This window comes from Brassica oleracea, chromosome C8 (assembly GCF_000695525.1).
Source record: "Brassica oleracea var. oleracea cultivar TO1000 chromosome C8, BOL, whole genome shotgun sequence".
In the NCBI taxonomy this organism is placed as follows: Eukaryota; Viridiplantae; Streptophyta; class Magnoliopsida; order Brassicales; family Brassicaceae; genus Brassica; species Brassica oleracea.
In genome coordinates, this window is record NC_027755.1 from 15,846,516 (window position 1) to 15,862,381 (window position 15,866).

The following is a 15,866-nucleotide window of genomic DNA, read 5'->3' on the forward strand; positions in this document are numbered from 1 at the left end:
CCAAAAAAAAACAGATAAGAGAGCTTACGTGAGAGTCGGAGGATTCCGACGAGAGAGAGACCAGGACTGCGAAAATAAATGACACGAAAGTGAAAATGAAAATTCAGTATATCAATCTAATATAAATTTATGACATATATGTCTAATTCGACCCCCAAAAAATACGCAAAATTGTTTCGAATAGTCATTTTTTAGTTTTTGTCATAAAAATACCACTAAAAAAATAAACTAACAAAATAGTTCGTTTTATTTTGAAAATTTTAATTTTAATTTTTTTTTTTTTAATTTGAACTTATCCTCAAAACCCTACCCGTTAACTCTAAATCCTAAGAGTACAAATGCATATTTACCATTCAATAAAGAAGAAATTTAATTCTCTCGTAAATGCATATTATCCCATACCTAAGTTCATACCTGGCCCGAATCGAGAACACTGAAATCCGATTCAAACCTTTATACAGAAATGCATATTATCCCATACCTAAGTTCATACCTGACCCGAATCGAGAACACTGAAATCCGATTCAAACATTTATACAAAAATATTCGAACAAGGCTTAAAATTTTGTTATTTCGAATACATTTTATATAATTTAGGTAGTATAAATAGTTTTAATTATATTTGTAAATAATTTATATATTTTGAATACTGTTGATTAAGTTTTTAGTTTAAAAAAAAGTTTGTGGACGATTCTAGATATTGGTTATAATCTGATCCGAATGAAACCCGAAAATAACCAAACTAAACCTTAAAAGAACCGAACCAAATCCGACCTGAGAATTAGTAAAACCCGAGTGAAACTTATGAGCATAATACTAATAATTCAAAAATCTAAATCAACGTGTTAACATGACGGATCCTTAAACGCTTAGGCCTAGAGGTCATCGTCCGGTGGTAGGAAAACTTCGGAAAGACGCGGATTCAAATCAACTCCATGAAACTAAACATATATATATATATATATATATATATAGCTACACGTATATAAAATTATACTTTACCTTGAACCATTTCATAGATCGGGAATACCTCAAGTTAAACTTAGGGCATAGATGATAGATGAGGGGGAAAAAAATTTGGTTCAAAAGTTTAACAGTAAGCCCTAACTACATGCAGACAGAGTCGTACATCTTTCGAAAATTAATACACACATGGGAAATAAACGAATAGTTCAAAGTCAATAGAACGGAGCCTCGTGTTCTTTTGATATTCTCGTTATGGGACTTGGCTTTTTGATGTTGAAACTTGAAAGTTGAAAGTCGTATCAAATAAAAAACAAATAAATGAATTATTTTTCCTCGAGTGTGCAACAAAAGAAAGCAAGGGGATCACACGAACACGTGTACGCCGTAGTCCCACGTCAACATTTACACAACAGTCAATTGTGGATAACCAAACGGAGGGTGTGGAGATAACGGCGATAACAGCGGCATGCTCAAAAGCTCCGTCAAATCCCAGTCATCTACCGCCGTTAAACTCGACGTTTCTGTCTCAACGGCGTGACTCTCCTCCGTCTTCAGCACTTTCGCAACCACAGTCACCTCTTCTCCCTCTCCGTCTCGCTTCCGTTTGTTCTGTCCAACGTCAGCGCGTTGATTCCACGTCCCTACCTCAAGCGGGAAATTCACAATGGCCTTTGACCCTCGGAGTCTAAACGCTGCTTGATCGTAAGCCCTAGCGGCTTCGATCGCCGTGTCAAACGTCCCGAGCCAAACCCTAGTTCCCCGACGGTTCGGATCTCGGATCTCCGCCGCGAACTTCCCCCACGGCCTCATCCTCACTCCTCTGTAATGCCTCTTCTCTTCTGCGGCCACATGTACGGGAAGCTGCTCCGGCTGAGGATTTTCGGTTGCGAATTGAATCCACTCGGTTCTGCTCGGCGGCTCGATCTTCAACGGCGGTTTCCGATTCGATCGCGAGGCTGGACCAGAAACACCGCGTGGATTCGATTGGAACGTGAAAGATTCGCTCGATGCTAGTTGAATTTCAGCATTCGCCTCCGGTTCGGATTCGAACAAATCAGTGAATCTATGCGTCACGAGATCGGTTATTTCCGGTTTAGTCTCAAATTCAGAAAAATCAAAACCGGTTTGGTCAAATGAACCGAATATTGAAAAATTCGAGATGGTTTCTGAAGCGATCCATGGATTGGTGGTGGTGACTTTAGGCAGCGGAGAAGATTCGTCGAGAAGATGCTTCTTGATGAAGGAAAGAGCTGATGCTTCGCTTGGCGTGGCCATTGCGGAGGAAACAGAGAATCTAAGGAGGAAGATGATTGATTTAATAAAGAAAGGATTTGAATTTGATTTGACAGTGGAGAAGAGAGTGGGAATGTATATATAGGATTAGGAAAGAGTCGATTCAATGAGATCTTAATCTCGTGTTTTTTTAATTCAAAATCTAAATAATCAGGTGCGGAAGGGTGTATCTATACCCGTGGGTTTCATCGGTTTTAAACCGTTAGATTATATTATAAACCATCAGTCAACGGTATGATCGTGTGGTTCATTGATGGCAGCTGAGGGGAAGATTAAACAAATGATTTAAAAATATCAACTCGCGGGCTGCGCAGTCTAATCTATCAGGGGTTTTTAGATGAAGAACTTATCGATTCATGCTTACATAACAAAGGTTAATCAAAAGATTAGTACTCCTGATTTTAAAAGAATTGTGCGTGTTGAATGTTGATATTTGATTAATTTACTTACTAGTTGTAAGAGTTAATTGATCACATGCATATGCATTTTCAACATCAAAAGTTATCGGCCGTGTGTCAGCTCAATTGTGGATAGTTTTGGTTGTAACGATTAAAACCACGTTTCTTAAGGTTGGAGTAATAATTAATGGAAGAATAAAAACAGTTTTTAACTTTTACGTCGAATACATATTTGTTTTGTGGAATAAAAGAAACCATGAGGACTAGATTCTCCTTGTCGACGATGTTTCGTGTAGTCTCTAACATCTGGTAGACAAAGACGATGGAATTATCATCTTGCCGCCCAGAAACATATACTAAGAAACCAATAATTTTAAGTTACGCATATATTTTATCAATCCAGTCATATATCGGGATAACATATCCCTTGCAACTATTTTTGGTTTCTAAATTTTAGACCAATCAGTTATTTTCATTTCAGTATGGTTGTTTCTTGCTTACATTTGCAAATTAAATTTGTTTGTAAGATGAGTAAGGAAAAAAGTTGCATTCACAACTGTATTTATAAATTTGTAATGTTTTTTGCAACTATGATTTAATCTGAGTTTACTTATTTTAGCTATGTCTTTGCATACAAACGCAAAACACTTGTTTTTGTTAAAGAAATGCAAGACAAGAAAATATATTTATTAGGCCATGACATACTGGGTACATAAGATAAGTACTTAATAATTAAGGGAATCCTAATACTATAAACTTATAATCTCAACTCTCAAGCATTCTACAATAACAAACCATGTGGCAGCCTTTGCTGCTCTAGAACGTGATCTATCCTTTTTACGTTTCATACGACTGTGCTTACTTCATCATCGCTTATGTTGGTTGAATTCATTACATATACTTTATTTGCTCCTGAAGAATTATAATACATCACGAATATTTCAAAGTTGATTCATACGTGAACTTAATATAAAAGCGAATAATCATCGATTTTTCTTTAATCATACAAGTATTCTGAATGAAGGATTATATCAGAATATGTGCATAGAAACAGTAAAATACATATTATTATTTTTTTTTAATTATACGTGGGTATCCTGGCCCCACAGAAATGGTCCAGACTAGTCACGTGTTGCCATGTGTCGGTCTCCTATCCCTGACGATACCGAAATGTTAATTCTCCATTGGCCGGGACTCGAACCTTGGTAGCTTCACCGTATTGGATTTTTTACTTCAAGTTAATCACCTATTATTACATTAGTAGTGTTAACAGAACAACATTAAAATATACTATCAGACATTTCCTAAGAGCAAATATCACATACTAATAACACATGGTAAAATCTATTGTTTCTCATTTTCATCATTGTATTCGAATTCGATCCTATATGATTATGTTTTATTTTATTTTTTTGTAATTAATTTCTGTGTTTTTTTATTTTTGCTATCATCCGTTTGATGAAACTTTATAATAATCGTTGGAGCTCAACGTGTGGTGATTACTTCTTTCCATTTCTTCTTGATTTTTTTGTTGAACGCCTTCCATTTCTGCTTGATATGTAGATTTTGCAGGTCTTTCAACTTTTTTTCACATTTGTTTACAGAAATTCGTGGATCTAAATCTTATATTACGCTAGTTAACAAAATTATAAGATGGTGAAACTTCATCATAATCTTATTGACGGAGAAGCAACTATCAACTGAAATCCAAATCTTATAGAGCTAGACATAACATTCATATAATTGCAATTGCTGCAAAACGAAATAAAACTCGGTTTTTTAAACCAACGTCTCTGGTGTGTTCTTTCCAAAGAAAGAAAGAAAGAAGTACTAAGTTGGGAAAAATCTACCTCTAGGATCTTATGTACGGATGTACCATGCAGTTATGAGATAAAAAAAAGTTCGAGACAAAAGAAAAACTGTAAATGAAATCACATAATTACTGTGTGAGACCAACTCCATCGATATCGATATGCCCAAATATTACAGCGTTGCATATTTTAAATATATATATATATATATATATATCATCAGCTTATGGTCCTCGATAATTGTAGAATATTCGTGTTTATAAATTTATAATCTATTTCTTTGGCTGCAAATCTAGCGAAGGGCATAAAATTTGTTTGTTTTCTGGCCGACATGGCACGGCATGCCATGTTCCTCTTGTTCAGCATCATTTACTCATGCACTATTGATGATTGGTTTGTTTAATATAACCAAGATATTAAGCAAAAATGCAAGTTGAAGATAATTTGTTCGTAAGTCCTCCTTGTCAACGGAAGTTGAATACTACTCTCTCATTTTCATTCACTAAACATGTTAATATAACTTTGAAAATCCTTTCTCCAAAAATAAACATGTTAATTATAGCTATTAGTAGACACAAAAAGCTCTCTAGCTCGGTTCCCAATGGCGAACCCCTGGTTCCCTTATGGTAGTGATTCCGTCCTCAGTCTGCCGCTTGCCACCGCTGGTGACAGTCGCCCCTCCACCCCTCCTTTTCCCCAGACCCCCTGACCCGCTCAGCCCCTTCCCTACTCCCCTATTTCCTCCCTTATCCTGCTCCAAACCTTCTCGTTCTACCTTACGAACTGTCTATCTCGGGCTTGTAGGAAAGACTTCTGGCTCTGAATCAACCCCTTCTACTGGTTCTCTTATTGCCCAGGAACTTGTATTTGTGGCTCCCTCCACTGATTCTAGTATCACTGCTGCTGAATCTAGATCTGAAACTACTGTAGCTGCTACAGTTCCTGAAAACTTTATCAATACTCCCACCCAAAGCTTCGTCACCCTCCTTAACCAATACAACGTCTAGCTCGGTTCCTCCCCTCCTCCCAACCCCTACTGTACCCCTTGTTCCTGACCTTAATCCCCATTTGCCTATCCCTAACCACACCACCAACAAAGCTGCCTGAAAATGCAACCCACTCCCTCACAAATAACTCTACCCATCAAAAACCTCCTCTAGTAGAACGATTGAGACAAACCCAAGATAAATCTCTCTCAAGACTAGCTCCAGTCTCGTTCTCAGACTCGGGAAGGCCTCGAGTATTAATATCTGACAGTGTTTTCGCGAAATGAGCAGAAATGCATAGAGATTCCATTATCTGCCATTTTAATGGTTGATCTCCGCCGTTCAAACAGATTCAGAGTGTTCTGAACCATATGTGGAGAAAAGGTAAAAGGGTTGAAATTCATAACAACCCCTTATCTCGATCCATGTTGGTTTGCATTCCCAGTGACTACCTTCGACAAAAAATCTTGGAAAAGAATATTTGGTATGTCGGCGACTCTATGTTTCATGCTTCTCAATGGAACTCTAGCTCAGATAACTCATCGCCAAGGGAAGCCATCCAAATTTGGGCTCACTTGACGGGTGTTCCATTGGACCTTCGTTATCAGGCTGGCCTGAGTTTAGTAGCAGGATTAATAGGAGAACCAAAGGAGACAGATGAATTCACCTTAAATCTGGTCAGCTTGGAGTTATCTCACGTGAAAGTAGAGATGAAACTATCTGAACCTCTGCCTCGTGTTGTTGAGTTCGTAAGGCAAAACGGTGAGGTGGTGGAAGTACAAGTAGACTACCCTTGGGTTTCTCCTACTTGTGCTCACTGCAATGAGTTAAGACATATCTCTCGTAATTGTCTCCTCCTGCCTGCTCCACCGCTAGGAGCCGCCTTTCCAAGCTCAAAAGTACTAAAAAAAGCTACTCCCAAAGCTGTCTCCAAAGATAAAGTTTATGTTCCTATTGTTATTCCCCCGGTGCTCCATGCTGGAACTCTACGTTCTGCGCCCTTACCTTCAGCCTCCTCCTCTGCTCCTTCCCTACCATGTCCGCCTCCTCCCCCTGTTGCTCCTGTCACTGCAGCCCCTCCCCTCCATCACCTGGAGCCTTCCCCTTCAAAAAACCCTTCTCCTCTCCTCTCCTCCCCTTTGATCTATGATAGCTCTCTTCCCTTAACATTCACCTCTCCTAATGGTTTTTTATTCCCTATTAGTCCTCCTGTAACCACAAAAAACAATCATTACAAAGATCAAAATCCATTCCTAGCTTTCACTCTTTTCCTTCATTCATGAGCCAACTTGCCTACTGCTCTTCCCTTCCACCTCTAACCTCAAACACCTCAAACACGCTTCCAACCAAAGAAAATTTCCCCATAAAAAATACTTCACTTGATCCCCCCTCCATACCCACCTCTAACCCCTTTGATCACTTGGCTACTGAGAGTGCTCTTTATTCTGAAGAGCCTCACTATGTATAGTAAGGCATTTTTTGGAATGTTCGTGGTCTAAATGACCCGGATAAGCATCAGCCCTTTTGTGATTGGCTCCGTAGCCATCAGCCTATTTTTGGTTATATTCTGGAAACTCATATCAAAAATCATAACCTCAGCTACTTAATGGGAAAGCTATGTAATGGATGGAACTTTACCTGCAACCACGCTTCAGATGAGGACGGCCGTATCGTTTTAATCTGGAAACCCACAGTGGGCGTCAGTGTGTTGCACCAATCAAGGCAATCTTTAACATGTGAAGTGAAGATACCAGGCTCCTTGCCTTTCATCTACACTGCTATATATGTGTGTAACACAAGAAGTGAGTGTTATGACTTATGGGTGGAGCTACTGAATCTGCATCAGACGCTAGAACTTCATGCTTCTCCTTGGATGATTGGTGGTGATTTCAATCAGATCATTCATCCAGCGGAACACTCTGCTCCTGCTGTGGACTTCCTCACTCACCACATGATTGAACTAAGAGATTGCTTCACTCAACTTGAGGTCTTTGACCTGAGATACCAAGGACCTCTTTTTACTTGGAGCAATCATCAGCCTGAAAGCCCCATTGTGGAAAAACTTAATCGCTTCCTCATCTCAAGCCCTACCCTGAACCTTTTTCCGAATTGTTCTGTCCAATTTCTCCCACCCATGTTCTCAGACCACTGCCCTTTTCTTGTTGACTTAGCTTTTAAAACCCCCTCCTCTGGTACCAAGCCTTTTAAATTCTACAACTACCTCACTAAACATCCCGACTTTCACCTTGTGGTACTTCAAGCGTGGACTGAGGCCAGAAGCCTAGTGACCAATCTAACGGACCTATGCTGGAATCAGAAAAAAATCAAAAGGGAGTTAAAAAGTTTAAATATAGAGAACTTTTCGCAAATCCAACAGAGAGTGTGTGAGGCTAACCGTTTGCTGCAAGATGTGCAGGTACAAGCTCTTTAGGCGCCATCCACCTTACTGTTTGAAATGGAGAAGGACCTGCTGCAAAAGTGGCAATTTTTAAGGACCATAGAGGAATGTTACTTCAAGCAAAGATCTAGAATCAACTGACTGAAGGAGGGTGATCAAAATACGGCTTACTTTTATCGTGTTGTCCAAGTGAGAATGAACTACAACGCTATCAGATCTTTCATCCTCCCATCAGGTGTGGTGATCTCTGATCCCCTTCAGATGACTGCTCATGCGATCCAACACTTTCAGTCAATCCTCGGTCCCCTACTACAACTGCCAGCCCCACTCTATTCTCCTCATACATGGTTCCAGTCTCTGTCGCCTTTTCAATGCCCATCATCCGTGTCTCAACAAATGCTTCTTCTTCCCTCGCATGAGGAGATAACCAGGGTTCTCCTAAGGCTAACCTCTAACAAGGCGCCTGGCCCCGACGGCTTTACTTCAGGTTTCTACAAAGAGGCATGGGACATTGGGGGATCAGAAGTCATCACCTCTATCTTGCAGTTATTTACGTCCTCATATCTACCTACAGCAGCCAACTCAAAAATTCTCTCTCTTGTTCCCAAGCGTCCTAGAGCCTCCCTTATCACTGACTACATGCATATCTCTTGTCTAAACACGATTTCTAAAACTATCTCCAGAATACTCGTGAAGCTTCTTAAGCCATTGTTGTCCGATTACATTGTACCTAATCAAACTGCTTTCGTCAAAGGGAGATTGCTGGTTGAGAACACGGTCCTAGCTTCTGAGCTGATAAATGGATACCACAAAAACTCAGGTCAGAAGCGTATAACCATTAAGGTTGATATAGCAAAAGCTTTTGACACCTTATCTTGGGAGTTTCTCATCAGCTGTTTAAAAGGGATGGGGTTACCTGAGCAGTTCATTGGTTGGCTGAAAGAATGCGTTTGTACTACAAGCTTCACACTAGGCTATAATGGTGAAACTCATGGTTTCTTTAAGGGTAGGAGGGGCCTTAGACAAGGTGACCCTCTCTCCCCTTATTTGTTCGTCATTGCGTTAAACAGCCTCTCGCTTATGCTGAACAATGCCGCTCGTGACATGAAATTCAACTACCACCTCCGTTGTGAATCAGCCAGATTGACTCATCTATGCTTCGCTGATGACTTACTCATCTTCATGGATGGCTCGATCCAATCCCTTCAGGCGGTTCTGCAAGTACTAAAGGAGTTTGAACTTCGCTTAGGCCTGGCTGTGAGTCTACAGAAATCTTCTTTCTTCTCATCTGGCCTCTCTGATGAAGAACGTGACCTCATCCAGTTCTCCACGGGCATGCCTCAAGGAACGCTCCCGGTTCGCTATCTTGGAGTACCTCTCTGCACCGAAAAACTTTCATTACTCAACTGTGAAGTTCTAATACAGCAAGTCAAGAGGAAATTCAACTCATGGATTGCTAGAGCCTTATCTTTTGCTGGTCGCCTTCTCCTCATAAAGACAGTTATTGCGGACATTACTAATTTCTGGTGTTCCTCTTTTGTGCTCTCAAAGGCTTGCATCAAACGCATAAATTCTTTATGTGGAGTATTCCTATGGAGAGGTAACATTGAAGAACATCATACAGCGAGGGTGAGTTGGAAAATTGTGACGCGACCGAAGGAAGAGGGCGGACTTGGAGTGAGGGATCTTGTGCAGTGGAATAAAGCTTGTATGATGAAGTTAATCTGGCTCTTCTTTTTCCAAGCAGGTTCGATTTTGGTAGCTTGGTTTCGAGAGACAGTGCTCAGTGGTGACCTCAGCTCCTTCTGGACGGTCCAACCTAGTGTGCGAAACTCATGGTTAGTCAACAAACTACTCAAAATGAGAGGTGAGGTTTTTGATTGGATCAAGTTAAAGGTTGGGAATGGTAACACAACAAGATTTTGGACAGACAATTGGTCACCTTTCGGCTCTCTCCGAAGGTTCCTTGCAAATGACTCTAATTTCTCGCTTGGGGTTCAAGATGAAGCAACAATATCTTCTCTCTTCAGGAATGATCATTGGCTTCTTCCACAACCTCGTTCTGAGAAGCAATTACAGCTCCATGCTTTCCTCACAACCCTGGACTTAACAACAGAGGAAGATTGCTATGAATGGGAGATAGGGGAAAATCTCATCAGCTTACTCAACTGGAGAGGTTTACAGATGCTTGATGGGGAATAGAGCTCATGTACCTTGGGAACAAACTGTCTGGATCGCTGGAGGCATTCCAAAGCACTCATTCCTCTGCTGGCTCTTCATCTTAAATCGCTACCCTACCCGAGATAGATTACAGCGTTGGGGACATCAGACGCCAGCAACTTGTCTACTCTGCAATTCTGCTGCGGAATCAAGAGATCATCTCTTCTTTGCCTGCCCACTCTCATGGAACCTGTGGTCTACTTTAGCTCCTCGCTGTGGCTTGAATCCTGCTCAACAATGGACTGATGTTTTAGCCCAATTACAGCCACTCAATAGTCGCAATTGGAAGGGAAGGCTTACCTTACTCACTTGGCAGTGTTGCTTGTACTGGATTTGGCAGGAAAAGAATAGCAGACTCCACCGGAACACCTTTCGCTCTCACAATGCACTCCTGCCGTTGATTGATCGTCAGATCAGAGACCGTTTACTCAGCTACAGAGACGCTAGTCCCCGATTATCCTCAAGGATGATGCAACAATGGCTTGCCTGAGACTCCATCGCTTCCTCGTTAACATCGTCTTTCCCATCGCGACTCTCCCCCTTTCAACTTCCTTTACGGGCTTTCTTTAACTATTGGGCTATTATGATCTTTGATTTAGTTTGAACAATATTTGGGTTTTGATGGGCTCGGAAAACACTAGCCATTGGACATGTAATATTTTCATTCTTCTGTAATTTAGTATGAAATTAAGTTCAAAAAAAATTATAGTTATTAGTCAATACCCAATAGTAGTTCAGTAAATTTGAATATTTTCATTTAGTGTTTTTTTTTTAATTTACGATTTTATTAACATAAATTCATAGAACTGTACACAAAATTTTGAATTTTATGTTTTGTGGAGGAAGAATAAAACTTATGAGAAACGAAAACTTTGATTATTTGTATATATTTTGTTTCAAGTGGAAGAGAAATAGCTGCCCTTTTTGAACACTGTTTTATCTTTATTATTATACGGTTGCATCCTATTAATATTCGGGAAATTTTTATGAGTTAAATTATTTAAATAATAATTTTTATTCGAAAATTTTGTTTGAAAACGGGTATGTGCATGCATCTTTCCTTTCAAAACTTATGACTGAACACGTGCGGTTATACATTTATCCCTTTTATATGAAGTACAAACAAGTTGAACAACAAAGAAATCGTCAAAACTAACAAAAGCTATTATTTTTATTTTAACTTTTTAATTAAAATTTTATAACCGAGAACGAGAATAATAGTTGTGATTACAAGACCAACTCGAACAAAAGCCATTCGGCCTTTTTAATATCATACTAGATTTTGATCCGTGCTTTGAAAGCGCGGAATTTATTTCATGTTATATTAACATATCAAATCATCAATGTTTATGTATTTCATCGGAGATTTAACTTCAAGATGTTTAATATTGTTTCGATATAGTGACACTATGTAGCTATATTTTTGTGTAATGTGAAATTTTAAATTAATAGATTACAAATAAAATAAGACACAATTTTTTTGTATCTTATTAAATTAAAACTAATTACTATGATTAAGGAAAAACACTAATTACTATGATTAAGGAAAAACATATTAGTTTTTTAACTACATATTAAACTATGATCCATCTATACTATTAGTTGAAATTGTATGGAATTATTATTTGCATATTAAATAAGATATAAATTACTATGATAAGAAAAAAATGTCACTATGATTCATCTTTAATTATTAAAAAATTGTATGGATTTTTTATTTTTCATATATATTAACATATAAATTTTTATTTTTTTAAAAAAATATATATCAATTTGTAATGTTTCTGTTATAAATAATTTATAATGTATAGATTATACCATTTTGACACATGGCTAGATTTTGACTTCCACTTTAAAAGCGCAATATTGTTTTTCAAACAAAATTTTATTTGTTACCAGTTTGTATTTTTGAATTTTATACAGTTTGTATTTTTGATTTTGTATCACATTTTTTGCAACAAAGACATCATTATATATATTTTTATGAATTGTTTAGTATTTTAAGGGTTGCATTTATGAATTTTGGGAAGAGTTTAGATATAATTATTTAATGGTTAAATTTTTGAGATTTGTAATAGTTATGTAAAGGTTAAAAACTTACAATTGTGGATTTTGCAATTGAAATTTTTCATTTAGTGCTAATGAATCTAAAAAAAAAATTAATACATAATTCTATATCACTTATATATCACTTTGTCAATGAGAATACTATTTAGGGGTAAAATTGTATGCATAATTTGTTTTCCAAAAAGTAATCTAGTACAAACTTAAACATTTCATAATTTATTAAAAGCTGCTCAATTATAAATATACAATAAATCCTGAGAGAGAGATATGTAAAGTAATATCAATATATCTCAAAGGCATATGTTTAATTGGAGATTTCTCAACCGTTCTAAAGGTATTTGTTCAATTTCTCTGACCTTTTTTTAATTTATGTCTTTTTGTGTGTATAAATATTCTTCACATGCATGGTTTAAATCAGATGAATCTGTTGACAGAAAAAAATAAAATCAGATGAATCTAACATAAAAACAAAGTGAAGATGAGGTGGTGTTGGAAGATAAGGAATTAGCAAATAATTCAGGAAGATGAAGTGGGGTCCTTTTCGAAGTAGAAACACGCATGGTTTAATCTAGTACTTGTTGGGTTTTTTTTATCTCGTAATTTTCTGATTTAGTCAAGCTTCGAAAAGGACACATAAGAAAATAAATGAAAGCAGCTGATGCAGTTTAGAAAGAACTCATGTAAGCAATGCTATTTCTTAATTTCAAGATTTTAGTGAGGTGAATTTTTTTTTGTTCAAAGACGTGGGTTTTCGTAAGGCTTTTTTTTAATAAATTAATTCCTTACAAAAATTTAACCTGCTTGGATTTAATTGTTCTAGTTTGTCCTCATAGCCAGTTGTATAAAGTATGTATAGTTGGAAATAAATTAACTATTATACTTTGGAATTGTTTTAGGAATTTCTAAACTGCCTGAAACAACACGCATATAAGTCTCTTTTTTTTTTTTTTTTGAACAACTCACGCATATAAGTCTCAGGATGGCTTATATAATGTTGTATTTGTTATAATGAAACTACTAATGTTGATACAATATTGTTTTTGTTCTTATAGAAAATTTTAATGTTCTGTAGGATATGTAGAAGGAGCAGTGAAGTTTAAGTCAGATAAAAGAAAGCAAAGAAAGTATTCTTTTTAGATCGGCATAGAACTGATTATGTTAAGCACAATAGACGGATAAACTTATAATAATTATAGAAGTTAGGGATAGAACTGATTATGTTAGTTATGAAATGAAAACTAAAAAGAAAAATATTATGGTGTATATGTGATCATTATTTGTAATGCAGTAATTAATATAGATGAATAAGACCTTAATATACCAAAAACCCTCAAAAGCGCACTTACATATGCATATGAGAATATGATCTCCAAGCTTTCTTCGGATCTGGCTGTGAATTGCTTCCATGAGTGAAGCACTTTGATTTGAATCCGCCAAAAAGTTTTAAAAGGTTTAATCTTGCTAAGAAAACTTAATTTTACGACTGATTAGTCTTTTTTTGTTATTTGTGGTGAATGCTTTTGTCAAGCTATTGATGAATGTAGTTTTATACCATCTATACCATTTCAGCATATTCGTCAGTTTGTTAGAAACTAACGATTTGTTTCGTTTCTGTGTCACAAAAATTGATTTGTGGAAGATTGAGAACTATAATGATTGGGCGCTAGTTTTTCTGCTTTAATATTTAGATATTAAGGTTTACGATTTTTTTATTTTTCTAATTTCTATTGTTTGTTATTGATTTGAAAAAGATTTGCAACTACGATAACAACCGGCACAGTATTTGAATAGTTAAAAAGAAATTGGTATAATAATAAATTTGTTATTAAGCATATACTCTCTTCGTTCCTAAAATATCCATATTCTAGAAAAAAATTGTTTTAAAAAGATACATATTTTATATTTCCAATTTAATTTTGTCAACTAATAATGAGAAATTGTGAAGTTCAAGAACATTAATTGTATTTCTTAAAATTTTATTGGTTTAAAAATATTGAAAATATAAAATTACAAAAAACTATGCATTTATAGCTAAGTTTTAATATGTTTTATTAAAAAATGTGAAAATTCTAAAACATGGATGTTTTAGGAACGGAAGGAGTATATTTAAAAAAAAACACTTTGGCTTTAATTTAACAGTTATCCCTAATTCTGTTTTTATGGTTTAATTTCAATAGATGAGGGGTAAAAATAAAATAAAAATTAATGATTTGGGGTTTAGGGTATTGTGAATTAGGGATCATATATGTTAGGATCGCATAATTATGAATACTGCCAAAATACATTATATCAGACTTTATGTATATATATTACATGTCAATTTGAAAATCTTGTATGTTATTAGATGGTGTAAGTTTTAATACGTAAAACCCACACAACACCATATACTTAGTTTACAAAAAAAAAACACCATATACTTAAAAAAGAACATATGGTTTACGATTGGTTATGTTAATAGAAATAATATAGTTAGATTTTTTTTAGTATAGAGAAATAATATAAGATTAGTTAGGTTACGATAGCTTTTATGATTTAATAGATTAGTTTGTTTGAAGAGAAGATTTTGTTGAATAAGTAAATAATGCTTTAATAATTTAATTAAAACCATAACTTAAAAATAATCCAGTGGTATTATCGTAAATATTGTTAAAAAGAAGGATACTTCAAAAAAAGATTTTTTATTTTAATAGTATTGATTTCGTTAATTTACAGCTATATAGGAGTATATGTTTTCATTACAGATAATGATTTTAAATATATATATATACATCGGGAAATTAAGAAGAAACATGATAATTTTGTCAACACAGAAGTGACAAGTTGAAAATTTGGAAGAAATAACCCTCTTAATAGGACAGAATTCGTGTAGCTACAGACATAATTCTTTTTTTTTCCGGAAGATTGTCGTCTTGTTGCTAATAAGTTCTATTGTGATGTTTCTCTGTTGAACTCAAAATTGAAGTAGGAACCCACTTGCCGATTGCTTGCACGTACATATGTGTCTTGACTACTTGTAAAAAACTTGTTTGAATGTTCTACGACACGGTCAAAAGTCTCAGACGACTGAATTTGGTTAATTTGAAAGCTGACGTGTCATGAGCTTCTCTTAACGACCAAAACGAAACTCAAATAATGTTATACTCCCTCCGTTTCAATATAGATGATGTTTTAGAAAAATTATTTTGTTTCAATTTATACGAAGTTTTGAGATTTTAAGATTAACTTTAACTTTATTGGAAACTGTTCAACCAATTAAATTTTACGGTCTTTTTTATAATTGGTTAACAGATTTTAAAATTATATCTTTAAAATAATTTTTTTAGAAAAATGTAGTTTTCTTAATCTTTGTGCACTAAGATAAAACATCAAGTATTATGAAACCGAGGGAGTATTATAAACCACCGTTTCGGATGATCACCACAATGTTATATGAATACTATCAAGATATAAAATCATGTCTGACATGAATTTTTGGGTTTTTCTTCGGTTTGTATTTGATTAGGCACGCTTATCAACATTTTTACGAATATAAACTAGATATATATTCCTTTATTAAATTTACATAGATTGAAAACCAAAATAATCGTGACAAAAAAAAAAGAAAAAGAAAACCAAAATAATCTAAATTACTTTGTTCGATCAAACGGAATGGAATAACTTTATAAGAAATTTTGGAGTTAGATTAGTCGTTGGCATTATCCTCTTAAATATTAGTTATAAAATTAGT

General features: G+C 35.8%; 1 protein-coding gene across 1 annotated transcript in view; it reads right to left on the reverse strand.

The window, feature by feature from the left end:
- The window catches only part of LOC106308755 (ethylene-responsive transcription factor 6-like), a 4,465-nt gene extending 2,118 nt beyond the window's left edge, over window positions 1-2,347 (reverse strand). Inside the window, exon 1 of the mRNA XM_013745876.1 lies at window positions 1,373-2,347. Coding sequence (XP_013601330.1) covers window positions 1,373-2,241 — 869 coding nt within the window. The 5' untranslated portion in view covers window positions 2,242-2,347. The remainder of the gene's footprint in view (window positions 1-1,372) is intronic.
- Window positions 2,348-15,866: the final 13,519 nt, after the last annotated feature.